We start from the raw sequence: 25,873 nt of genomic DNA on the forward strand, positions 1-25,873 counted from the left end.
CATCAACTTTTCATGAGCGCACTCACTGGTAAATATCAGTCGCAGCGGCTTGCGTCTCAAGGGGGGCAGAGAGGGGCGAGGAACTTTCCCTTAGTTCACACAATTCTGAGAGACCTCTCTGGAAAACTTGGATACCATATCAACTTTCTGTCCTTTTACTTATTCTTCCACACATCCCACTGTCTTTTTAATCCATTAGATATGTTTTCATTCTATGTGGGAGTAGTATCGTATTATAAGTATGATCAATATTTCCTCTGCATCTATAATAAAACAGCCAGTCATCGCTCTTCTTCTTAACCACTGGTCTATATTTCATAAACAAAAGTCTCACTCCACAGAGGCTGACCTTCTCTTCCTCCGCGGCCCTCAGCATGCTCTCCCAGACGGCCCTGATGATGGGGATGTCTCGGTGTCTTGTGGTGTAGCAGTGGGCCTGGACAACATGAGCTAGAGTCAGGCCGCTGATCACAGCCTCCAGAACCTTCTTCACATAGCTGAAGGACAAATGTGCCTGGGTCCTGGTGCCCGCCTTTACCAGCTGCATGGTGCAGGGGACCAAAGCAATTTGGCCTGCACAGAACACCGACTCATCAACCTGAAGAAAAGAGCATATGAGAAAAACACATCAATGTTGTCTTTGTTATGGTAAAATCCAGATTAACAGTCTGAGGCTGTACTTTGTACGCCACTTAGTTTAGTGTGTTAGAATGCTAACGTGTGATCATTTGCATTGAACACAAAGTACAGCTGAAGGGACATAATGACATAGGAATGTCATTAGGTTTGTATTTGGTTATAAACTAAGCAAAGTATTGGACTGAACTGGTGGTGGCGCTAGATGAAAGTTAATCAGCAAAGTTATTACAATTCCTCATGAGGGGAATATGAACGTCTGAACCAAATTCCATGTAAATCCATGTCATGGTGGCGCTACAGGAAAGGTTAGGGGTCACCGAACTCTTCTGAGGAACATGAATGTCTGTATAAAATGCATCCATTCAAAAGTTGTTGAGGTACTTCAGTCGTAACCGAATGTTGGATCGACAGACAAGCGTTTCCATCCCTAGCGCCACGGCACTAGTGTGGATTAAAATAAGTAATGGCTACAGTTTTGTTGGGGTATTGCCGCCCTATACTCCAAAACTGGAACTGTATTTATATCAAACATTCTCCAAAACACACATTCTAAAAGGCTCTTTATCTTTCTACTAATCCATGCTTGACATTTAATTACAGCCTTTCAGAGAAACGTTGTGGTTAGGTAGTGTTGGAAGTGATGCTAAACAAAAAGAATACAACCTTATTGAGAAGGGGAAAATCACTCAGGGCCAAAGAGCGAGAATCGCAAATCGGAAATGTAATTAATGACAATTCATGAAAAAAAAAAAAAAAAAACCCGTTTGGTGACATTTATATATACATATACATATACATATATATATATATATACATATATATATATATATATATATATATATATATATATAAAAATATAAATAGCTGTGTACTGTATATGTATGTGACCCCACTCGAACAGTGATTGTGGAAACCACTGCCTTGTCAAAAACATAATATTTAATTAGACAATTATGAGATATGAACATGTTTATTCAACCAGAAAACTCTGAAACTTAGTTTTTATAAAATAAATAAATAAATAAAAGAAAAAGAAGTACAACATTCATCTATGAGGTGCTATAATCAAATTAACACTAATTACAAGTGTATGTTTTAGTAGCACTGCATTAATTAACACGTTTCACCTCTGCCATTCATCAGCATCTTATCACCAACAACTCTCATTTCACGAGAAGAGATTCTGTACGAAGCCTGTCAATGCAGCTCCGTTGCACAGGTGTTATTTGTGAGCATAATTAACCATGTGATAATAAGCTCAATTCTCGGTTAAATACCTCTGTTAGAATTAAGCCTCTTGTATAATGAAACTTTAAAAAAAATCTATGTGTTTAATGCAAAGAGGTTGAGTCGGGATGAGGAATGGCATTAAGGAGGTCAGGTCTTCAGAGACCCTGTAGCTCACCACCGTTTGAGGTTGGATGGCATTAGTGGTGTGGACACTCGCTGCTGGTCAATGCAAATAGCTGATAGTGACATGTTGATAATTGCTGGCCTATGCAGAGACCTAGAGCACATGCAGATCTCTAGGGAGGATCAAGAAGGCCTGAATCAATTGAAACATGGCCCGTGACAAGGTCCTTCACTGATTAGCAAAGACACAGCCAGGGGTATCGTGTTTCACAGGGAGATTACCAGAGTTGACCAGATATATTACTGAAGACTTAGCACCCTCTCGAGCGAACTTCCTCTCCAGCTCATTTGAAACAAGTCCTTTGTTTTCTTTACTTTGTTCAGTTTGAGGCCTACGCAGGTAACGTGCGTCTTCAATGGGTTAACTAGCAGAACAAGATGCTAACCACACAACGGTTTAGCTAGAGGGCGAACGTGGTCATGGCCATTTCCATAATCAGATGGGTCCGCCATGATCCCCAGCTCCTGGGTTCACTTGTCAACTTTGATGAATCTTTAGCTTCCATCTCTGCTGCTCCAAATTACTGGGACAGTGCGGGAGACAAGAGATGGAGGGAAGACGGGCGCGAGTGAGTGAGGGGGGGAGAAAGGGGGGGGGGAGATAAGGCCCTTGCTGCTTTCAACCAGTTGGATCAATCACCGGATCATTTACCTACGAGCACAATCTGCCCGAGCGCCTGCATCACTACGTCGGCCCAACATAAAAGCCAGATTCCCACACAATCGACAACAAATTGTCATTGGCATTCCATTTATGAGCCATCAAATGCCATCATATCCACTCCAACAAAGAAGGGCCATCAGGTTGGATGGGTGGCCAGAATCTCTTAACAAGCTTGTCCTCATAAAAAGAGCTCGCTGCACTTTGAATTCATAAAGACCGGCAAGCATTTGTCAATTTGAATATCAAAAGGGGCTAGCATGGGGCCCCTTGACTGTTAAAGGCAGACTCCCATAGCTTCTACCAAGCAGGTGTGTGATGATCAATTATTAAGGATCCCGCTCTGGTTACTCTTAGTGGGAGGTGGAATTGGGGATTTGGGGGGTTTGTGGTGGTGGGGGCACATATTTCTGTGGTGAACCTGGATGGGGGAGAGACAGTGGAGATGGGAGAGCGAATACTATTTACATAAAATTAACAGTTCAAAAGAATGAGTTCACACACCAATCAAACTTGTTAATTGACTGTCAATGGTGTGTCCCTGAATATACAACACAACTACATTATTCATCTTAGGCCTTGACAGGGAAGACAGTCCAATTTGCATGGGCGTTCTAAACGTGATCAACAACCACAATGCCACATGCATTTTTAATGGGCCAGAGATGGGATCCTTTAATATTCATAAGGGTCAAACAATTGCATATGACATTAAACTTTCTATAACAAGGTAAGTATTTTTCAAATGCAAGCCTTAGCAGCCTAAATGGCCCACAGAGAAAAGGGTGAATCAATACTACACGTTTATTCCTGTTCGACTGTTGCTTACATTTTTTTAATATTTCCTGCCATAACTGTAAAAGGTTTGTTTTGGGGAAGTTTCAGGCTTTAGTAGCTTCCTTTTGGAGCAAGAAATTAGTAACATTTATTATATCTTAGATCAGTTTTCCCATTAAAAAGAACAACAACATTCAGTGCCTATGGGTAGGTGGACATAAGTCTTCACAAAGCAGCATCTAATTTTCAATATTTGATTAAATATAGTAAAAGTGATTAGTCAACTGGTCAAATGTGTTTTGTTTGATATGTTTCACAATAACATAATTTAAACAATATCACTTTATCTATTTCTGACAATTGTGTCACTATGCGTGTCACATTGTGCAGTCAATAAAACAATAAGACTGAGTGATCAAACAGCCCTCACAGTAAAAATCAAGCTTAAAAGTAACTCAGCATTTTTGTTCAAGCTTAATCAACCTTTATTTCATGCCTAAGATGCCATCACTTTTTTTCTAATATGCCCAATGACATGACAAAAGGTCACCATTCTCTCTCTCTCTCTCTCTCTCTCTCTCCATCCCTGTGAGCTGCAGACAGTCACATATATGTAATTGTACTCGGGAAGCGCCTGGCTGTGTCCGCTTCCAACCCTTAACGGTGTCTCGTTTCAGGCTGGTGTGTCTGAGGTGTTTCTAATTGCAGTGTTTTTGTCAAAGAGCTTCCAGAGATGACCAGACGGTGCTAGACTATATTCACATTGGCGTTGGAGCCCCTCTGGGTCCCCCATCGTGTTGAGGACGTCTCCGAGTGTCATTAGCAGAGCTTCGGAATGGTATAGATGAACTGGGCTGGCCTGGATAAAATGACCTGGTATCGACGAACAGTCAGGTTTTTCTGCCTGGTTCCAAGGACAGAGAGAGGTGGAAAACGGCTCCACTGCTCCTATCAGATATGCTAATGGTCACATTTCTCCCCATTGAGACCTCATGCATAATTTAACCAGGAAAATGATAATACAAAATGTGTAAAATAGGTTAGATTAATATGGTGTAACTTTTCCCTTATGCAAGGACACATGTAACCAAGCTAAAAGGGTAATGGCAGCACAGTATCAGCTACAGAGTGGGTGATTAAATGCTAAATGTAATTAATATTTGGGATATGTCCTTTCATGGAGATGCTACTACATCTTTTCAGTGTTGTTTACAGCATCACCATCCATGCAGTAAGAGTACATAAGGGCATCTCCAGAGCTCCATGCTTTCCAACTCAGAGCTGAAACTTTTGAAATGATTATTTTTTTGAAAGTTGTGCGCCTTTATTAAATACTTTATACTGACTATAGACACAATGTTAAAGGAGTATGACAAGTGTGAGTAGCAGTGGGTCAGATTCAAACTTAGGATGCTGCATTAACTTGGTATGTTCCATTCATACTTGATTTATATATAAACTATAATTCATCTTAAATGGGACACTCTTTGGTTCACTTTTAATCCCGTGTGGAACATTCTTAATAAATGTGACAAATTTCCAAATTTCTGTCTTGACTCTTCACTTTAGTAATTTTCTTCTTTTCTTGAATATTTTAGGGTTGGCAAATAGCTCAAAATAGTTCAAAATGTGGGGATCAAAAACTGAGGTTGAAGTTTTGTTGAATGTATTTAAGTGCATATATTATTTCTGCTTTTTGGCGGGGATTTGATACGCAACGACTGTTTAATCCTTGTGTGGTGGATGGCAGTTTGTCAGGGATGTGTGCTGTGATTTCATCTTGAACTGGCTTCAAGTCTGTGGGGCTCTTTCAGCATTAGTGCATTCAAAGCAGATCACGTCTGGGAGTGGGAAATGATAAGAGATGGGCTCATGTTGTGCTACGCCCTGAGGAAATCCTGCCTCTTCTGACACCTCATTTCTACAAATACAAACCTTTCAGGAGAACCACAACCCTTCTTCCCTTCTACAGAATCTCTCCCCATGTTCGGCTTCTCATTTAAGGCTTCATGGGAAGGGGAGGGGAGGGGAGATATTTGCCTTTTTTTTTTATTCCCTCCTCTTTTTTTCCTCCACTATCTCTATTTTTTCTTCCTGTTTGTGCTCCAGTTTGAGCCTAACCCCTGTATGCTCAACTGTCACACAAAATCAGTGTTACTTAAACGGCGACATAAATAGCCGTATGAAGTGCACAAAGAGAGGCAAGTGTAGAGCACTTCTGAATGCATTCTCTCAGGTCTAAAACTGCACATTTATTCAGAAAACAAACCATAAGCATATGTTCAAAACACAAGGTTATAACAATAACACATTTAGAAGTATACTAAAAAGTACACGATCATAATGAGCCATTGTTGAGGAAATGTGTGGTCAGTCTGAGCCAGGGACACTGGCCTTTGCCCAACCCCCACCTTCTCTCAGCTTATGTGTATTTTTCTGTTGTGCCTGTACGTCTGCCCTCGACATGCCCACTCCATAGACACTGAACCGTGTGGAAGAGTAACACTGTCATGTCAGCTCTGGTCAACTTTATGGTGGTCAGGAGCTGCCGCTCAGTACTATAACCAAGGTCAGGGGAGCCTGACTGCTGGATGCTCAGGGAGACACATCTGAATGCCAACAGGCATAAATAAACGAATAAATAAATAAATCTTTCCACCATCATAAATAATATATATTTTTACCACAAAATAAAACTACTTTTGATGCAGTATGGAATGGTTTATGTGTCTTGTTCTTGTGTAAATGACTGTTAATGATGTTAAAGTGAAGAAATAGAATCAAATAAAACAACAAATACTCGTGTAATAAAATTGTTGTTGTCGAGTGCTGTGCCACACCAGAGCAGGGCAGGGGATGAAGAGTGATGGAGGGGCATGGGTTTTTCATTGCGTTAGGCAAAATGCCCTGCTGCCTTCAACTGTCCCGACCTCACATTTTTTGACGAATTGGTTGTGAGGCTTTTACGACTGATGCACATATCGCAAAAATCATTTCTGCCAAGCTTCCTCTATGACCTGCCCGTGGGACATGACAAGCCCCTCCATGCATCGCTCTATCAAACCGAATCTTTCCAGGACAATGCAAATTATGACAAATTCCATCATCCTGCATTATGCGCTTTCCTGCTAATCTCCCTAATTCGAGAGAATCGGGGAGGGTCTCGCTGTTTCAGCTGAGGGGCATGTTGTCTGATTGAATGATGCTGAAACTGCAACCCTCAACCCCCGTTCGTTCTCCCTTCCCAGCTGTGACCACCTCGTCTCGTCTGTCTTTTCATATTTTTCCTCTTTTTTGAAGCTGCATCTCTCGGCCTGGCTGGTCGAGGAAGCACTGACTTAACCTGGACACAAAAAAAAAATTATGTCAACACAAAGTGGCACAACCATTAAAGAGTAACTGTCAGTAGTGGTGAGGTTAAGTAAGTCTGTGTGTGACAGAGAGTGTGATATGAAGGATAGGACCGCAGTGTGAAATGTCTACTCTGCATAGGACAGTGTAAATGTCAGAAACACAGCAGCAACATGAAGCTGCTGGTCCGTAGAGGAAAAGTATTCTGCGTCCACATCCGAAAAAAGCATCCCATTGAACGCACACACAAACCTTCTCTTCCCTGCCATGTTGCTACTCTGTAGTTTGTAGTGGACACAAGTTGTAGTTCAGTAAATAAAAGATGAATAACAGGACAAACAAGAAAAATGAAAGACAGACTGAACAAGATTGTGGAGAATGCAGAGGAGAGCAGAAAGAGATGTAGTCCCTTCTGGTCTCAACAGATGGCAGTATGGCTGCATTAAAAAGGCAGCTGGAGTATCAACAATACTGTTCATAGCAAGTCCACTAAATCCGTGGACAGGCTGGCTAGACAGCATCGAAGTCTTCTTGGATTTTCCTCTTTCCTTTTTTTTTTTTCCCTTTTGGAAAGTCAAAACGTTCACATAAATAAGCCGCAAATTCCGCTAGTGAGACGCATGAATATGGATGAAGGAACATTTAGGGAAAAATGATTGAAAAAAAAAAAATAGAATAAAGATTGTTTGGGGTTTTTCTATATTTATTTTTATCATCAAATACTGAAAATCCAATGAAGCTGAAATGTGTCTATACAAAAAAAAAAAAAGAATAAAATAAAATAACACTAAAAATCTAAAAAGAAAGATTTTCCATGGAAGAAATCCTTGCGTATACTTCTTTTGGAATAATTAATAATGTTATTTTACTATAAAAGTGCACCAGAGATAATGATATTCTCACTATAGCAAACTGATAAAATGCAATGTGCTGAACATGAACTTAATCCCCACTGAAAAATAGAGCAAATATTAAGATTTGTGTCAGACCCTCAAATTCAACTCAATAAATGTTGACGTGTAAAAAATACTGTGTACTCTATATTATATTGAATGAACTCTTACCCCGAGCATCTCAACTACATTACATTACCCAGACTTACGGGGCCTGACATTCCCTTACATAATAAATTCATAATATCAATAATAAATATATATTAAAAGTGAACATGCCGATATGTCCGCAGAAAAAAACAGGAGGCTGTATATTATTCATCTGCAGCAGTTTGTTTTACAACAGTTAAGCGTGCTTTGATGACAATGGCATTTAAAAAAATGAATGACCCAGGTTAAAAGTTACTACTCGAAGGAATTGCTCCATGTGAAATTTATGATGAACAGAGTGGCCAAAAGTAAATGGAATGTAAGCCCTAACTCTTGTCTGACTCATCTGTGGTACTGCTAAAAGAAAAGAAATCCGTTAATAAATGAAGACAAAACAGCAATGTGAGCACACTGTTGAATGTGGACGGTATAATCATTTCTAACCAAGAGTTGCTGACTACCACTTTTGATGTATGCAAGTTATGGAATCGCAGGAAACATAGGAGAGCACGATAATTACAGAAATCATCTATAATGGCAGTTTCCTAAAATACACAAACTACTATACAGCAGACAGCAGGGGGAATGTGCTGCAGTAACAAGCCGTCTCCAACAGCCCCTCTGTCTGGGTTGGTGACAGTTAGTGTTATAAACCCTGTGTTTGTTGGTAACATATCAATCATAGTTTCTCTGTGTTACTACGTTTATTCTGTGCTGACAAAGCACTCTGTTATAAATGATAGAGAATTTTGTCTGATAGCTATACATCAAATATATGAAAGAATAATTTTGTTTTCCTATTTAAGTTTAATTACATTCTCTTACTACTAGATTTCTTAAATAATTCTGCTTAACTTGTTTTGGATAAAAGATTTTGGATATGAGTGAAATGTTAAAAAAAAAATATATATATATATATTTTGCAGACCCTCCCTATTTGTGTGTTTTTGTGTGTGTGTGTGTGTGTGTGTGGGCCCTGTCAGCTATGCCCTCTCGTCACTGCAGGGGGAAGAAACACACCCGGGCAGCTCTGAATATAGTGGCTAGTTACCATAGTAATGGGATGGTCATACGTCTCTCCTCTCTCAGACAGTGATGGGAGTGGACAGGACACGCCGCTATGCTTTTTATCTATGCATTCGGAATTCAGTTATTTCATTCCACAAATAAAAAAGCCAAGCCACCGCACCTCTCCTTTCTCCGTATTCAAATAGAGGGGTAAAATGGGAAGTAAATAGTTGAATATGGGGGGGTAATAATTCACACATGGGACTACACATAATGATGTGTTTTGACTGAGTGTTTGTGATTGCAATTGTAATAGCGTGAGTGTCTTGGCAGATCTTTACGTGACGCTTTTCAGATGCCTTCTTGATATCTCTGAACCGTTCACCCCTCCACTGCTCATCAGCAGTGACACACACACACACACACACACACAACACACACACACACACACACACACACAGCAAGTGGTTGTCTCAAATTTTAAAAAGCGAGAATCTGCCATTTATCAAATACAATCATATTCATACTTCACAACTGATTACATTCATTCAAGTTCCATTACATATTTGAGTATATTCTATTCAAATACTGTCGCCATAAAAATAATTACACAATGCTTTTTACATAGAAAGTGGTCAAGTCATTTGCAAATCTGCAAAGGTGAAGGCACAGACGAGGTGCTGACCGTTCACCGTCTCCCGAGGCTTCCCATGCGATTAAGGATGGACACACATGATGAATATACAGTATATTTACATGCATATCCAGTATACGTGCATCTCCACATTATTCGGTATGTAAAAGAGGAAGAGGGGCAATGGCCATGGCCATCCTGTCCCTGCTTCCCATGGCTTGTTGACATGAACCAAGGCAGTCAGGCACCAATAATACATGAAGAGCTGTTCAAAGGCAATTAGGATCAGTTGTCAGGGCTGGGCCCATTAATGAGTGGGAGTGTGGCAGGGGCAGGGGCAGAAGCACAGCGCCGGCGTTCGCGGCCGCGTGAGAGTCGATGCACACTGACAGATCCAGTCCTTCCCCTGTCCTCGCCTGGTACAAGCTGATACCAGTCTGTCCCCACGTGGTGCTGCAGCAAGCAGCGGCGCAGGATAATGTATTAAAGAATGCACTGACTCCTGAAAATGACCACCGCCATGGCAGGTCAGCCTCTACGCGCTCACAGCAGGGGAGAAAGGGGGGGGGGGGGACGGGGACATGGGGCACGTGGGGCACGTGGGACAGGGTTGGGAGGAACATAATTACATCTTCTGCCGTGTACCACTTCCCATAAAACTGCCCCCAATCAAATTAAAAATATAGTCTCATATGACCTCTCACATACATGTGTACACCTCTGCCCAATAGCTCCAGCAATGTCCCAGGACGGAGCTATGAACATGTGTCAACGCAGATATACGTCGTCGGATGCATGAGCTGTATTAGAGGAGGGGTTAAGGAAAAACCCATTTTTGCATACAAGGCAATGTTGAAGAGTTTGCATACATGTTGTGGGTAAACAGACCTGCACACGAGCAAACATTTGCAAGGAAATGTTTCGGTGCCGATAGTTTGAGATAACGTGCGCGTGCTCAATTGCCCCATTTGGTTTGTCTTTGCCTACATCTTTATCTATTTGCATGTCAATCAAAGCGGTTCAAATTGCTGAATGCCTGTCCCGTCAGGCATGAGTGTGTTACAGTGAGTCACCTGTGACTCAATTTAATGACCAAACCAGTTTACCTTGTCATACAGCCAGAGCCTTTCACAAAGAGCTCACAGGTGTGTGTGTGTGTGTGTGTGTGTGTGTGTGTGTGTGTGTGTGTGCGTGTGTGTGTGTGTAAGACCTGGCCTCGGGGCATACAGCCGACATGTCATTGCGCTAAGGTCTTACTGGGTTTGATCAGTGTGTTTCGTTTGTGTCCAGTTCAAGCGAAGACAGTTGACCCCAGTGTTTGGGTAGGATGAGTAAAGCCTACAGAGACAGACTCAGGTGATGTGCAGAGACAGGAACTGAATCGATGCTCGCTGGGGAAAGGCTGAGAGGTGAAGCCCGACTGTCAGTCAAAAAGCCTTTCTGACTCTCCCCAGACAAAAGGTTCAACTCATTGCACACAATTCAGGCATTCAGGAAAGGAAACAAGCAGCCAATTCTGCTTGTGCCTTCAGTAAAATGAAAAGAAAAAACTATTCCGTGTTAACATCCTCCGCTGCAACTAGGAGCAAGTAACTACAAGTGCTGGAGAACACTGTCGTTTTGAGAAGCGTTCAATCTCATGAGCGCTCAAACCGCTGAGCCTTCAAGACCTCATTTTTCATCAACTCAATTACTCGACAACTGTTCCCCTCCTGGTCCCTCCCCTTCCTCCTTGCCTCATCTCCCCTCCTCCTTGGTTGGAAGTGATAATTTGTTCTTTATTAAAGTTGATAACATCCCTTGCATTGTCTGAGTGTGCACGCCAGAGAGCCGCCCCTACTGTTCTAGCCTCCAGCGCTTCGTATTATTGGTGCATTATTTCACGCATGCCCTCCTCTTTTATCAAGCGCTTTTGAAGTAATGTTAATAGACTAGAAAATTGAGACATTTATGAAGTATGGGCCGTGTTTATGAAAAAATCTATAAAGTATGACAGGGGAGAGGTGAGATAAAAGCAAGGTTTTAATAGATTATGGCAAACAGGGGAGATGCGTCAGATGCTGACAGGCACCTCCTCCGAGATCCATCATATTTTATGGGATTAATTTTGTTGTATTAGAAATGAAGTTAAATGTCCTAATTAATCTGTTCGTGCTGCATGAATACCTCCCCAAACGCACATGCACACACACTGTTTTTTGGCTAATTACTCTTCTGTGGTAATTGAGGTAGATGCAGTCTCTAAATGTAGACTGAGGAAGTTTGGGGAGGTAGGGGGGGGGGGGGGGGGGTGTGTGTGATGTGATGGAGCGGGGGGGGGGGGGGGGGTGCTGCTGAATTGTGCATGTTGGCTCTTTGACGGTAGTGAAACATTCTTGGTGAGAACAACAAACCATAAAACTAAACCACTTGACTTAATTTCTGCTATTCATCACAAACATTTTTGCTTACTCACGGATCATATTTAGCTTCCAGTGTTCGCCATAAAGCAAGGCCCATCATGTACTATTTGTTCTCCGACTACATTTCTAAATCACAGTAACATATCTGTATGTATGTATATCTTAGCTTGGGGATCTTTACAGTTCTTTGCCATCTCTCTCACCTCATGTTTCCCGTAACTCTCTTAAAAAGTCCTTAAAGTTATGTTAAAGTGAGGCTTCCAACAACCGGAGGCAATTATCACTGTCATGTGCAATACTCACTCTTACAATTTGTTTGTCAACGACTTTGTACCTACACCATTGTTACTTGTTCTTTTGCTGTAACACGGTAAACAAAGGATTTCTGATTCTATGGGTGGCCCAACCTCACTATGACCTCTGCACTTTTCATCAAGAGGGTCAGACAAAGTGCAGCTCATTGTTTTTAGACATTAAGACTCCTGTAAGGAGATTATTCAAATTCTACCACCCGCCCCAGTTACACTCCTCCCTTTTGACGGTAATTGGCAGCGTCAGATCCACTTTCCTCCTGATGCCTCACAGTCCACTTTGACAATTTTCAAAATCCAATGCAAATCCTATCGTGGGCTTGTGCAAGACGGTCTTCCACAATATCGACTGTCACTCACAATTAGGGGAATGAGGCAAGGGGTTCGTGTTCACCAGCAACCTGAGGCTAGTGCAGTCAGCTCCCAAAACACACCCCGCAGAATCTGATCAGTGAGTATAATTTCCTCGCAAATATCCCAGGGGTGAGCCACTTACCTTAACAGGAAAGAGGAGATGTTTCACAGCCATTCAACAGATAGTCTTCCTATTCAGAACTGGTTTGGCTATTGTGTTTGCCTCTGTGAATGTGGCTCCAAAGGGAATGTGACGGAACAAGCAGCATCAATCTAAATAGATGTGAGGAAAAAAAAAGTACTGCAGTTTGGAGACTCCTCTTGTTAACTCTGACTTTAGGAAATGATGGGTCAATTCCAATCAGGCAACATAACCGTCTGTTATTAGCACAAATGGATTTCCGTGTAAGAATGTGGAACCCCGTGCTTTTTCTTTCTCTCCTGCTATTATCTTAATGCAACAGAATTGTTTAAAAGCTCCCCTTTAAAGAAACAACTGAGAGAAAATGCAGCAATAACTTTGATTTATTTTAAAAGCATGCCATTACTTGGCTTTTGTTGTAATGAGAGAATTTATTTAGATATTTTTGCAACAAACATACTGGATGTCTTGAGAGCATCTTTTGTTTTCACTTAAGTGATTGATGTATTAAAACAGTGACATTTCTTATATCTTAATTAGATTATGCAAATGTTGGTCTAAACTAATGACAGCGAAATTTGCATTAGATCTCTGATAAACGAGAAAAAACTAAATTAGTGGCAAGAACTTTGATACTGCTGCACTCACAATCGCTATATTACACTACAAGCAATGCACTTTATGATTAATGCAACCTCTGAACACATGTCAATCAGGTACGGAACAATAAGAAACAGTGTAAAAGCAGAGTATACATTAATTCACTGTTATTGTCTTTACAGCTCGCGGCTTTCACCTAAACTACCAGCGTATCATATATTAACATACAATACACCAAGAGGCCCGCAGCTTTGACATCACAAAGGTTAACTAATTCTTTAAATCAAGTCAGATCTCAATCTGTCAACTTGCCAGGCCGAGTCGACAGTCAGTCAGCTTGCCATTCCCGAGAGCTGAAGCTGAGAGACATGACAAGCCGGGCAGATAGATGAATAGATGGATGGAGTTTGAAGGTCCAGCATCCATCACATGCCAATCCTTAATGTCGTCTCTCTCTCTACCTCCAACAGTACCAGCCTTTCAACGTGGAGACCTACTGTAGTCGCATCCTGCAGGGCCACTGCCACGTTCTGTCAGTAGCCATGTGCTGTCTCTCAAACCACTGGACACTTGTCACAATAATAAACTAGTCTCAATAGAGCTGGACATTGATCAGTTTATAGCCCGGTTTGCAAAACAGCAGATTTAAATGGCAAGCAACAGCACACGATGTGAGATTAACAAACAGTTAACCACAATTATTCATCGAAAGGAGACTCTCAGTTTGTAGCTTTCTTCCTCCGCTAAGTCTTTGCTCATCACAAAAACACCTCTGCTCTGCTGCGCAAAACACGATTACATTCACTGGACATAATTAAGATTAAAAAATGACCCCCCCCCCCCCCTTCCAACCCCCTGATATAGCTGGATCCTTCTTTTAATTACTAATTCTTTTCCACAGAATGTGGAGGGCTCCAGGTGATTTAGTCTCAGGCAGCAGCTTTTCTGTCTCTGTTGTTGCCAGAGCCCTGTCGCCATGGAAAATTGTCATTAAGATGGAGTCAACGTTCTGGTGAGAGGAGGGGTTGCACTGCATGCTTGCTCACAGCAAGGGGGTAATTGTATCAATATGTAAAAATCTCGAGCTGTCCTGAAGAGTTGTTAATACATTTTTGATCAAATTAAGTCATTGTAGCGTGGATGAGGAGTAGACACACTGAGAGGCGACGCAGGGGTCGCGTGGAAGTGTCGTGCACGACTCTGAGAAAAGTCAACTCCCCACATTGTTTTCTCAAATTGCTTCGGATATGAATGATCATTAGGAGGGACAAGAGATTAGACTGTTTTCCAGAGGCAACAGCACATGCCTACGGCTCACTTCAATTTCATGTCTCGATGAGACTCTATTGAGGAAATCAAACACTGCTGGCATGTTAAAAGCAAACCTGACTCTGTAGGTTACATCTCAGGAATCCAAACTGCGCAAGAGCCCCTGAGCTTCGGTGACACACTGGTGAGATATGCCGTCAAGCTCTAAATGAATGGCTAATCCACACATGTTCTCACTCATAGACGGATTTGGCTGCAGGATCAAGGACAGTGTGGAGGAGATGGACACTATCCTTGTTGACAGTACCTTGACAAGTGTAATCCCGTATAATACACACTGGGTAAACAAAACACCAAGCCAACCGTGCAACCGCGGCCCACACTTCCTCTGCTCTGCCTTTGAATTCGACATTCTTCCCGGGTTTGAAACAATATGAAAGAAGTTCTATTCGTAGCTTTACAAACAAGTGCAAAAATGGATACACACAGCCCACTAGAATAGGGATACACATTTACATGTGTACATAAAAGTAGTGATGAGAACAAACTATCACACGTTAACAACAATCACATGCATGTGCACGCATACATAAACCCAGACAACAGAGACGGGCCCAAAGTGCTGCGCGTAATCCGAGACGCACGAATTGCTTTGTTAATCATCGTTCATCCAAGTGATCCTTGGTATTCGTCTATTGATCCATTACTCACCTTCATAAAGTGATACTTTGAATTGCTTTGCCAACAATGCCGCAAAAAGAAAAGAATGTTCCTTGTTACTGGCTCAGCCACTCAGACGAGGATCAAGGGATTCAGTGGATTCCGTCTCACTGTCTTTTGCAATTAGTGGCCAAACAAGTTATGTGAAGAACAGGGAAATGAAGAGAGAATGTAAATAACTGGGTGGCCAGCAAAGCATATCATTAGAGAAGACCATGATGGTTACCTGAATAATTGATTAGTCTATTAATAGTTTAGTTAATAATCAGTCTATTAAACTGTCGACATCCTTACCCACCACAAGCAACACCACCCTTCCCTTTGGAGCCTTACCCTGAGGGCCTGACTGTAGGGCCCGATGTTGGCTGGGGCCCAGTGGGACAGGCTCTGGACATGCAGGGCTTCCCTCTGGTGGAAGCAGCCTTCCTCCGGGGGCTTGGTCCAGTCGTGGAGCAGACAGTCCATCTGCAGCAGCTGACCGGCAGGTAGAGGAGCCTGGACACACACCCTGCAAAAAAAAAAAGGAGAAAGAAGGGAAACATGGAATGAATGTAAATATGTTCCCCCTGAGGAAAAACGGCGGGAAAGGTCCGTATGTGTGTTTGCACCTTTACCTGGCTGGAGGGCTTGTGCCAAAGTGGTTCTTGTAGACGGTGTTGAGTGGAACAAAGTCGTCCATGGACCTCACATACAGGTGAACCAGGATGATGTCCTTCATCTTCCAGCCTCTGCTGTCCAACTCACCTGGACACAGGCAACACATCACAGTAGTGTAGCGTAAATTATAGTAACCTAACTTACCGTACTCCCATTTTGGCTTATGAATATTTGGTAAATGTTGTGTACCACACATAAAAAGGTATGTAGCAGTATACTTCAAATAATAAAACAATAAAGCACATTTCCACATGCAAAATGGTGGAAAGTGCAGCATTTGGCCCCAGTTGTCTGTAACTGGTCAGCCCTTTCATGCGATTGGTTCTTTGAGACTCATGTTTTTTGCTTTACTTCCATAAATCTATTCTAGTTCTGGTATTTCTTTTTGACATCTTGTTTTGAGGAAGTTGTATCTATTCCCACCGCAACATGCACGCTTACCGGCAAACAAATGCTCATGGAGGCTAAAGTCAGTGCACAGGCAATTGCTTGTGTCAAAATGTCAGACTTACAGCTGCGCTATACCGACCATATAGTCCGTCAGTTCAAACAGTCGTTGGAAGGATATCACCATTGTAGTTAAGAGGTGGATAGTTTCAATGGTTATTTTTCCTGACATTGAAATCCATTGAAACGGCATTAAAGAGGTAATGGTGTTTGTCCCCTTCTATATGGAGCAGTCGAACACAGTATTGTGTGCACATTGGAGGCTTTGGATGCAAACACAGGCACAAGGGCTCAAAGCAAAGCCTTTCTCCCTACAACCATTTGAAAGAGCTTCAAGTTTGTTTTTCCTTTGCCAACACTAGCGTCTCAGACTACTTCGCCCTCATACAAAGAGGTTGTTCATTAAATATTAACTTGTTTAATATTGTCTCCGCACTGTGAAGGCTGTTCAGCCGAGCACCACGATAAACATTAAATATGCTTTTCATCTTTCTCCATCAAAAAAAAGAGAAAGAGGAAAAAGAAAGACTCAGATGCACTGTAAAAGCGTGCACTTTTAAACTTCTGCAGGGCGGAAAAAAAACATAACCCACCCAACATGACTGCATGTGTGTGTGTGTGTGTGTGTGTGTGTGTGTGTGTGTGTGTGTGTGTGTGTGTTTTAAAAGAAGCTTGGTTTTGGGTTAATTTGAAGTGCGTGTCCTTGTTCGGTGGCCAACTTGCGATATCAATCTTGTGACGGACGGAGTCTCTGACACACAGGGTTTTGCCTGCTGGGTTGACAAGCACTTTTGAATAAGGAACGACTTCTCAAGCTCTACCGCACCTCCTTGTGTGTCTTTAGCTAACGCAGCAAGGAGAAAGAAAGACACCCAAGGGACAAAGAAGTTATGTTTCTCTACATTGGATTTTGGGGGCTAAAGTAGGGAGTGTTTGTAGTACGGTAAGCCCCGCAGAAACTGCTTAAATCATTACTGGACAAAGGAATTCTGTATCATCTCCCCTTGATCATATCAAAGATGCAATCTTTGTTTGATAGAAAAAGAAAACATGACTTATTAAAGGCTAGTTTACTTGTGAGTGTCGTTCTGTGTGCCTTTTGCTTCTGCGATTTTAAGGGGGGCAAGAAAGAATGTTCTAGCAGACGCTCGTGTATTTCTGGAACGTAGATATATTTAAGCTCTGGTACGGCATGCTTCTCACTTTCTTGCTCGATACTTTCTCTGCCTCACACTTTCCCTTACTTTGCAGCTGCGTGAAAGCTGCCAACGTCTGGCCCTGGATCCCAGGATCTTCACTCTGAAGGCCGTTGATGCCGGAGATCCACTGAAAGCCTTTGGAGCTTCTTGGTGAACAGGATGGAGGGAGATCTGCGTGGAAGAGGAAGAAGTTTAGCTGGTTGGGATGTTCCACGAGTCCTTTGTGCAGCCAGCACTACAAACGGTTGGTCAAAGGCTTATAATGACTTTCAGAACATACACAATAAGTATGTCATTTTTCTTTTTCTTCCTTCATTTACAACCAGGGGATATGTTGTATGAGAGGTATTTCATGCATAGGTGGTTTTCAAAGGAGAAATTAATTCAGGGACTGTCACAAATACACTGCTGAAATGACAGCTCTTGTCAAACAAAAATAAAAAAAACTAGCATCATAATGCTGGCCGCATGACACAGATTCTGAGAGCACATGCCACATACAAATATCATCTGACACACACACGCACACGGACACACACACACACACACACACACACACACACACACACACACACACACAAGCACACATGTCAGCACGTGCATGTCTCACCATACATGAATCTCACCGTGGCCCCGCTGACAACTAAGGTCACAATTTGATGTAAATTCTTGCTGGTTGTCTTGAGCTTGATCAGCATATTCCACCTCCTCAGTCATCTTGTCAATGGCGTTCTGGCAAGGACAACTACCATGGGGCAAAGCTCCCGCCACCACATCCTGCAATAAAGCACCACGGGGAATACATCAGGCCAAACGCCCACCAAAGAACGCTGAGCCTTTTGCAAAGACAGACAAAACGCTGTATAATTAGCCAACCTTTTCAAATACCCCACCAAGCTGGCTGTGTGTGTCAGTCTTTCATGACAAGGGCCCAGACACACATAACTTCAAGGTGAATGAATATGAAACAACATGCTAACATATTCGCGGCTCGGGCGAATAGTGAGTGGTGTTTTCTGATACTGTAGATTCAATCATGCCGGCTGTCAGTCAAAACTCATGACTGGATGGGTGAGACATGTTTTGGATTTCACCTTATCCTTCTGTTTACTTACACTTTGCCGACTGCTACTTCTTTAAATAACAAATCATAATAATACTCTAAGGCGTACATATTACCTGCCAAATCCTGCTGGGGCGTCACGCGTTCGAATACATATTTCATTTTTCTTCAACGCCCCCGCCCCCCCCTCACCCTGTCTAACACTCATTTGCCCCCCTCATCTGCTGTCATCTGCATTAGGCCATATGATAATCAAATTAATTATACTTCAGCCCCTCTCTCCTGGCCAGCATAAAAAAAATAGCTTGACTAGCATTAACGGAGGGCAAATGATGGTGGTCCATCCCCACCCCCTGAGCCCGGTGCAGTTTCCTCTAGTGCTGGTGTCACCGCAGATCTGTCACCCTGACGAGAAGAGCTTCAGAAGGCTGCACCAGGGCAGGTTCTCCCCTGGTTGCACCCCCCTTCCCCTCCCCTTGCAGGCCCTGGATCTCCCTGCTCTTCCCCCAGCAACCTAGGGGGGGCTACAGGGGCTGTGGGAGCGTGTGTGTTTGTGTGATGGGGGGGGGGGTGGGAGAGGCGGCGTGGGGAGTGAAGAAATATATAGCTGCAGGGAGTGATGCTGCAGGGTCACGGAGGTTGTGGGATGGGGGTATGCTTTCTGTCCATAACAGTCCCAGCCCCCACCCAACACGCAAACACACATACACGAGGCTGCGAACACCAACACACGCTCTCTCGCACACAAACAAACCCAAGCGTTGTGCAAAGAAAACGCACGAGCAAATCGCACGCGTCACCCTGGAGACGTGTTAAGCTACAGGCGAGTAGCATCCCTCAGTGTAACCCTTATCGTAGCCCGCCGCAACAAACACAACAGCGTGCAAGCAGCACTTCATGTCGCCAGGCACACTCATCAACCAGTAGGTGTCTTATTAAAGCAGACAATTTCAACCACAGTCATTAAAACGAGACATAAATGAGGTCAATGTCTCCATCACGGAATGTTCAACAATATTATAGGGATTATAAAGTCGTCCGCTCCTGCACCAAAGTAAAGTGTTACGAAGTGTCACACTTCTCGTCCGTGAAGCCCCGTTCAGCTCCTTCTAATATACCAAAAGCCAATTCGTAGTGCACCCCCCCCCCCCCCCCGCGCGCGCGCGCAACCCCCGCCTGTGTCCGCTTAGCAAGCTACCTGAATGCAAAGCGCCTTAATGTGAGCAGACATGTTTATTAAGCTGGGCCTAGTTTCAGGCTGCAGTGAATATTGCAGACGTCAAAGTAGGCCATGTGGGGCTAGCGGAGAGAGCGAGGGATGAAGGGAGACACCGAGAGCAAGAGTGTGCGATAGAGAGAGAGAGAGAGAGAGAGAGAGAGAGAGAGAGAGAGGCCCTCTGGAGGTTGATCTGAACCCTGCCCTACAGTGTTGTGTTTCTCTTCTGCTCGACAAAGTTATCAGACACCAAAAGGTTTTGTTCTTGTATTCGTTTTTGGCCCCAGAGTGGTTTTGAAGTAATCAACCCCCGAAGTGACTCAAACTTTTGTGCCAAAATCATTGATTCAGCATTGAAAGCATTGATCTTATTTGCAAAAACAAGTTACACTCATGAATTCCTTCAGAAGTGTGACTCACGGCGTCTTTGTTTTCGGTGTGCATCTCTGTGAAGCGCAGGTAGCCAACTGGAGCAAAGGCATCTGCTGAGTGGATCACCGTCTCCAGCTGCATCGCTGCACACATACACGGGAAGAAACTTTTTCGTACAGTCGTGCAGGCAAAAAAAAAACTTCACTTTCCAAAACTTACAGCGGCCACATGCTGAAACAAGTGTAACCGAGTTCTAATGCAGACAAATGATTGTAAGTTCATATTTCTTTACTCACATGACCATCTTCTTTTTGAAGAGGGGGCAATCAAGGGTGAAGGTTTCATATTCACCTCCTTCTCCGCAAATATGAACTCCATACATCTGAGACAGCTAACCAGTGAAAGCAAAACACCTGATTAAAATACTTTGAAACGCCTAAATTTCATTTGAACGCACCATTTACTTCCATAATTTAACCTAAAACTTCAATGTGTAGTCTTGTAAATATGTAGTTCAAAATAATATAAGTCTTAGATTAACACGAGCGTCTTTCTTTTGACACCAGCTCAAAAGACACAACTGACTTGGATATCTTCTCGCAATCACTCTAAAAACTAAAAGTGAAATAAAAGTATATGTCTGTGTCATATTAAGCACTTTAAGATGTTTCAAGACTTTGAGCATGAACATCAGGTTACCTGATTCTAAGAGAAAAGGATGTACACACAGAAATACATGGAAGTTGTGCAGTCGAGAGTGTAAACTGGGTGGCAGAGTATCTACCAGTCTGTGACCTGTTTCAGATAGGGCTCCATGTCAGCCAGAGGTTTTCCTAAGTGCTTCTCTGGATCCAGGCCTGGCACCCACGTGGGAAAAAACGAACACAGGAGACATACGAACATACACACAGCGATGCACAAAGACAGAAATACACACAAACACGATTTCACACAGACACACGTATGGAGGGAGAGAGAGAGAGAGAGAGAGAGAGAGAGAGAGAAGAGGTCTGATCAGGAACAGAGAACAGTGATTGAAGATGACAGGCAGGGAGGTTTACGGGCAGTCGCACAGACACACACGTAAACCTCCACCCTGGATCTATTTGTTTGACTTTGCAAGTAGTGTACACAGATCTCTCTGGGTAAGGGCAACAGTTTTCAATTGCTGGCCGCAGACCCCCCACGCCCCCTCGCCCGTCATCTAGTTCCCTTTGAGAATATAAACTTTGGAAAGAGATCTTGTTTATTTGCCTTTTCCCTCCCCTGAAACGGTGCATGGAAGTGACTCACAGGCATGGGAGAGAAAAGAAGGAGGGGGAAGAAGGTTGGAGGAGAGCTTTGTATGAATACCCAGTGGTGCCACACTCCTAAAATACAAGCTCACTCCCCAGACAAAAAAAAGAAAAAACAGCCTTTGCCATCCCCTCGTGCCTTTTTAAAAATGTTCTCCAAACCTAGACCAAAAGCTTCAGCCAAAGTTTAGCACTTTGATCAGTCTTATTTAGGGATTATGTAAATATTAGCAGATATATAAAAAAAAAAAAGAAGGTGAACAGTAAACACTTCACTCACTGACACTGAATCCCGATTTTGTCTTTCAGACGCCACTTCCTGATGGCACCGCGCTGAACTCCGTCTCACTGTGTAAACACCTCCTTTCACAAAGTAAGTGCGGCCTGCGTTTCCCCTACTGTACATTCTTCACTGTTCCCATGCAAAACAAAAGCCCCGAGTACCAGGTGCTTTGTGCGAAGAATGGAACGGTCGAAACATAACAGGACATGAATGTAAAATGTAGAAATTTTAGGAAATTCCAAACTGTGTAGTTAGATGCTCATGCCACTATGTTTAGCGGGAAACCTGATTGTTATCCGATAACACGAGGGGCGAAGTAACTGGAACCAAACAATCCTAACGGTCACTGAGGATGGCTTTCCTTGCACTTACAACATGTTCCTTTTTCTGCGGCCGCCTCTTCATTGATTGACATAATCATTAACAAGTTACTGATGACCTATACAGAGTGACGTGCAGTTGTGACAGTAATGCCATCGCGTTAAAAAAAAAGAAAAAAAAAAGAGCTGAATTGTCCCTTATAATTTATCTGAGAATCTAATATAGCTCCTCTATTCTGAGGCATCACGCGGTCCCCTCTCGTCGGCACGTTCATGTGTTTAATTAAAGGAACAAAGTTAATCGTAATGTGAGAATCTCTCCTCTCTAATGGTCTGACAACCTCAAAGGTTAACGTGTCATCCGTGGGACCCATGGGGAGCAATGGATGGGAGATGAGAGGAAAGGGTGAGGGGATGTGAAGGAAGGACGTCGCATCCCCATCCTGGGTTCATCTTAATCCCAGCTGAGTCTCTCCTCCGGGCCCCGGTGGTCCGGCACCGCAGGGGGAGAGATGGAGGGCGCCACCGCGGAGGGTAGGAGGGAGTGTGTGGAGGGAGAGAATGAGCAGGCCCTTATTCTCTTCCCAGGGGATCTGTGGTCTTAATTAGTGTGAGAATATCTAATCTCAACATCCTCTCATCTTAACCCTGCGACAAAAGGTAATAAGGCAGAAAAAGAAAAAGCATTACATTTCAATCCCATTTAAATAGTCATGCCTTTTAACAAATTTTAATAATTGGCTCCAAATTGCAGAGGGAATGCCACGTTTTTTAATATGTTCATTAACTTCCCTGCTCTTAAATAATATATGATACATGATTTGATATTTACAAGGAGGGAAGAGGACGATGGAAGACAGGAGTGAGTGATAAAATAATACAAAGATGGCAGTAATGTGGAGGTATTCCTCCCAAGACCACTTAGCACTTGTATGAGTGTTTTCTTAATTGAACTTCCTGACTGACTTAAGGTTACTGAAACCGTTTGGAAATGAGGATATGTGGAATGAGCGTGCACTTTTACAATACATGCTTTGAGAAGTCTTTGAGTAGCCACTGGTGTGAGCCTTCAGCGATCTAACGCCACTCATTTACATGATCTTCACATCTCTGTCTCCTCTGAACCTGTTTTACAACTTGACCTAAACCCAATTACCTAACCTCATTATGCCACATTAAACCCAAATAAGCCCACTAGAAGCTGCCATTAGTCTGCCACCAGAGACAGCAAGACCGCACTTTGGAGAGAGAGGAGCTTCCCTAAGAGAGACTTAGAGGAATGGCTCTCCTTTAAAAGGGCTTTTTACCTCGTATTATCCTATAAAACTCCAATTAAATTCAGTGAACTTTAAAACCAGAGAGCGCAGTAATGAGGGAGAGCATTTTTCAAAAACCCTGTTGACATTTAGGGCCCTGAAATTAGCCAAGAATAAAAAGTTTACTAGTAAACCAAGCGCCATCCAGGGATTCAAGTGTTTTTTTATACTATAGATGTGAAAGAAATATTAAAAAGCTGAACTTTATGCAAAACATCACAAGACACAATGCTAGTTAACCTGTAGTAGAACGCTTACAATAATAAGTGGAGTCTGGAAAACATTCTGTCCTCTCCAGAAAATGCAGCTCTCACGTCTACTCTTATAGAAGTCAATGGCAATTATTTCCACAGCATACTTTTGCACTAATTCTTTTTAACGATCATGATAGGCCTTTTTCCCACCTTGAAGAGGTTGATTCATGTAAACCCACAGCAGTGAGTTGCCTATTTAATTGAAACTGCTTGTGATTTTGCTTACTGAGCCTAATGCTAAATTAAAAGCTGGGAGATTCGAGATACTGTCTGAGCTGAGCTGAGCGCAGTATCGCAGACATCCGCGGGTTGTCTTAAGATCTGGCTTGCCAGCTGACAGCTCGGCTTTAATCCCTGCCTTCAGAGAGAAAAGGCAGAGAAAATTGGATTCATGATGTGTAAAATTTTAGCCTTTAAATGGATGAAATAAGCATCTCCTCCCTAGTAGGTGAGCTGCATCAGCCTTTAAACAACGCTCTCAAAAGACCCCCGCCAAAACAATAGCTGTTCACTATCACCTAATCTTTGCAAGAGAGAGAGAGAGAGAGAGGAATACAGAATGGATGGAAGAAAGAAGGGGAGGGAGGCGGCACCGTACAAAGGATGATAAGATTAAGGTTATATGTGAAATTTGTCAGGCTCTTATCTGAAATTCAGCGTCTGTGAGCAGAATAATAGACAGCATGAATTGTGTAGCAATCGCATCAAGATGAAATCCTTTCAGTCCAACAAATCAAAAAGGAGAAACTGGGAGTACTTATAAGCACAGAGAACATAACCCGGGGAAAATTAACCCGTGCAAATGAATAAACTTTTTTTTTTTTTTTGCAGTTTAAAGAATTCACAGGTGATTTCAAAAAGAAACAATTGCTTCCCATCATACTTAAACTATTTCAAAGTAATAATCTCCAAGATGTTGGGCGTTTCGCAGCATTACAAACTGGGTGTCTGTGGCAACATTCCCGGGAAAAGTCGCAAACTGCGATCTCTGGGAGCGGAGATTCAGAAACACATCGGCAATCACTGCTTATCGCCATAGTTGCCGCTAAAGAGAACCAAACGGAGATCTTCAAGATGGCTAATTGAAGGCTGCTTAGGCCTCTGTTCTAACTGTTCAAAAACATTCATTTGATTGAACTACTAAGAAAAGGTCACCGTCAGTGGCTAACACGGCACGCAGGTAAACAGCTGTCCAGGTACTTAACTGTACCAGTTCCTTTCCTGTATATTTTTCTTATTGTGGGTTAGCAAGTTTTGTAATCGCAACCTCTCTACTATATGCTATCTAATAAAAGGATAAATAAAACCCCAAAATTAATTAAATTAATTTGTAAAATAAGAGTAATAATAAAGGTAAAATGAGACAAATAAATGTTACGATTAATTGGTCACTGTTTTGATTAGTGTTTACGTGTTTTTTCAAGCAAAAATCCCAAAATTTCCCAGTTATAATATTTCGCAATAGCCAATCCTCAAAATTGTGTTCATCTTATATGATAATAAGCTGAATATATTTGGGTTTTAGACTGTGATTTGAAAACATCACCTTGGCCTCATGATAGTAAACAAATTCGATTTTTGCACATTTCATCAAGCAATTTTAGCAGACTTTTTTATTTATTTTTTTCAATAATGATGGCCTGACAGCAATTCTGATTGTTTTCTACAAGTTTTTTTTGAAGTGACTGAACAGCTTTGAACGTGACCGTTAACAGGAGGCTAAACATGTGACACCAGTCAAACTAATACTCTAAAATTAGAAACCACAACTCTATCATTCATTGTAATTCCCTTAAAACCTCCTTTAAATGTGTAAGTAGTGCTTTAGAGCTTTTACTGTGGTGCAGGAAATGTCAGCAACAGATACCATTAATTGATTGACTGAAATGACCCAAAGTTAATTTGGCCTGGGTTAGAGGACAGCACAATTAATTCCAGGAGCAAATTGCATCTTGTCTTTTTTGCAGAGGCTGCTAATATGTGTGTTCGATCATCATGCTCCAATCTTGTAAAAAAAAAAAAAAAAAAAAGAGGTTGTATTTTACTTTTCTTTAAAATTCCTATGCAAATCATTTATTCAGATCTATTCATTGCCTTTCACGTAGAAAAAAATGTAATGTCTTTGAA

At 42.3% G+C, this 25,873-nt stretch overlaps 1 protein-coding gene across 1 annotated transcript in view; it reads right to left on the reverse strand.

Annotated features, from left to right (window-relative positions):
* Positions 1–25,873, reverse strand: part of dph6 (diphthamine biosynthesis 6) — a 56,920-nt gene that overhangs the window by 11,872 nt on the left and 19,175 nt on the right. Inside the window, 9 exon segments of the mRNA XM_029461322.1 lie at positions 350–598; positions 15,658–15,832; positions 15,939–16,068; positions 17,673–17,798; positions 18,254–18,404; positions 20,327–20,410; positions 20,412–20,421; positions 20,575–20,669; positions 21,074–21,135. Of these exon segments, the coding sequence (XP_029317182.1) occupies positions 350–598; positions 15,658–15,832; positions 15,939–16,068; positions 17,673–17,798; positions 18,254–18,404; positions 20,327–20,410; positions 20,412–20,421; positions 20,575–20,669; positions 21,074–21,135 (1,082 nt within the window).

This window comes from Cottoperca gobio, chromosome 22 (genome assembly GCF_900634415.1).
Source record: "Cottoperca gobio chromosome 22, fCotGob3.1, whole genome shotgun sequence".
In the NCBI taxonomy this organism is placed as follows: domain Eukaryota; kingdom Metazoa; phylum Chordata; class Actinopteri; order Perciformes; family Bovichtidae; genus Cottoperca; species Cottoperca gobio.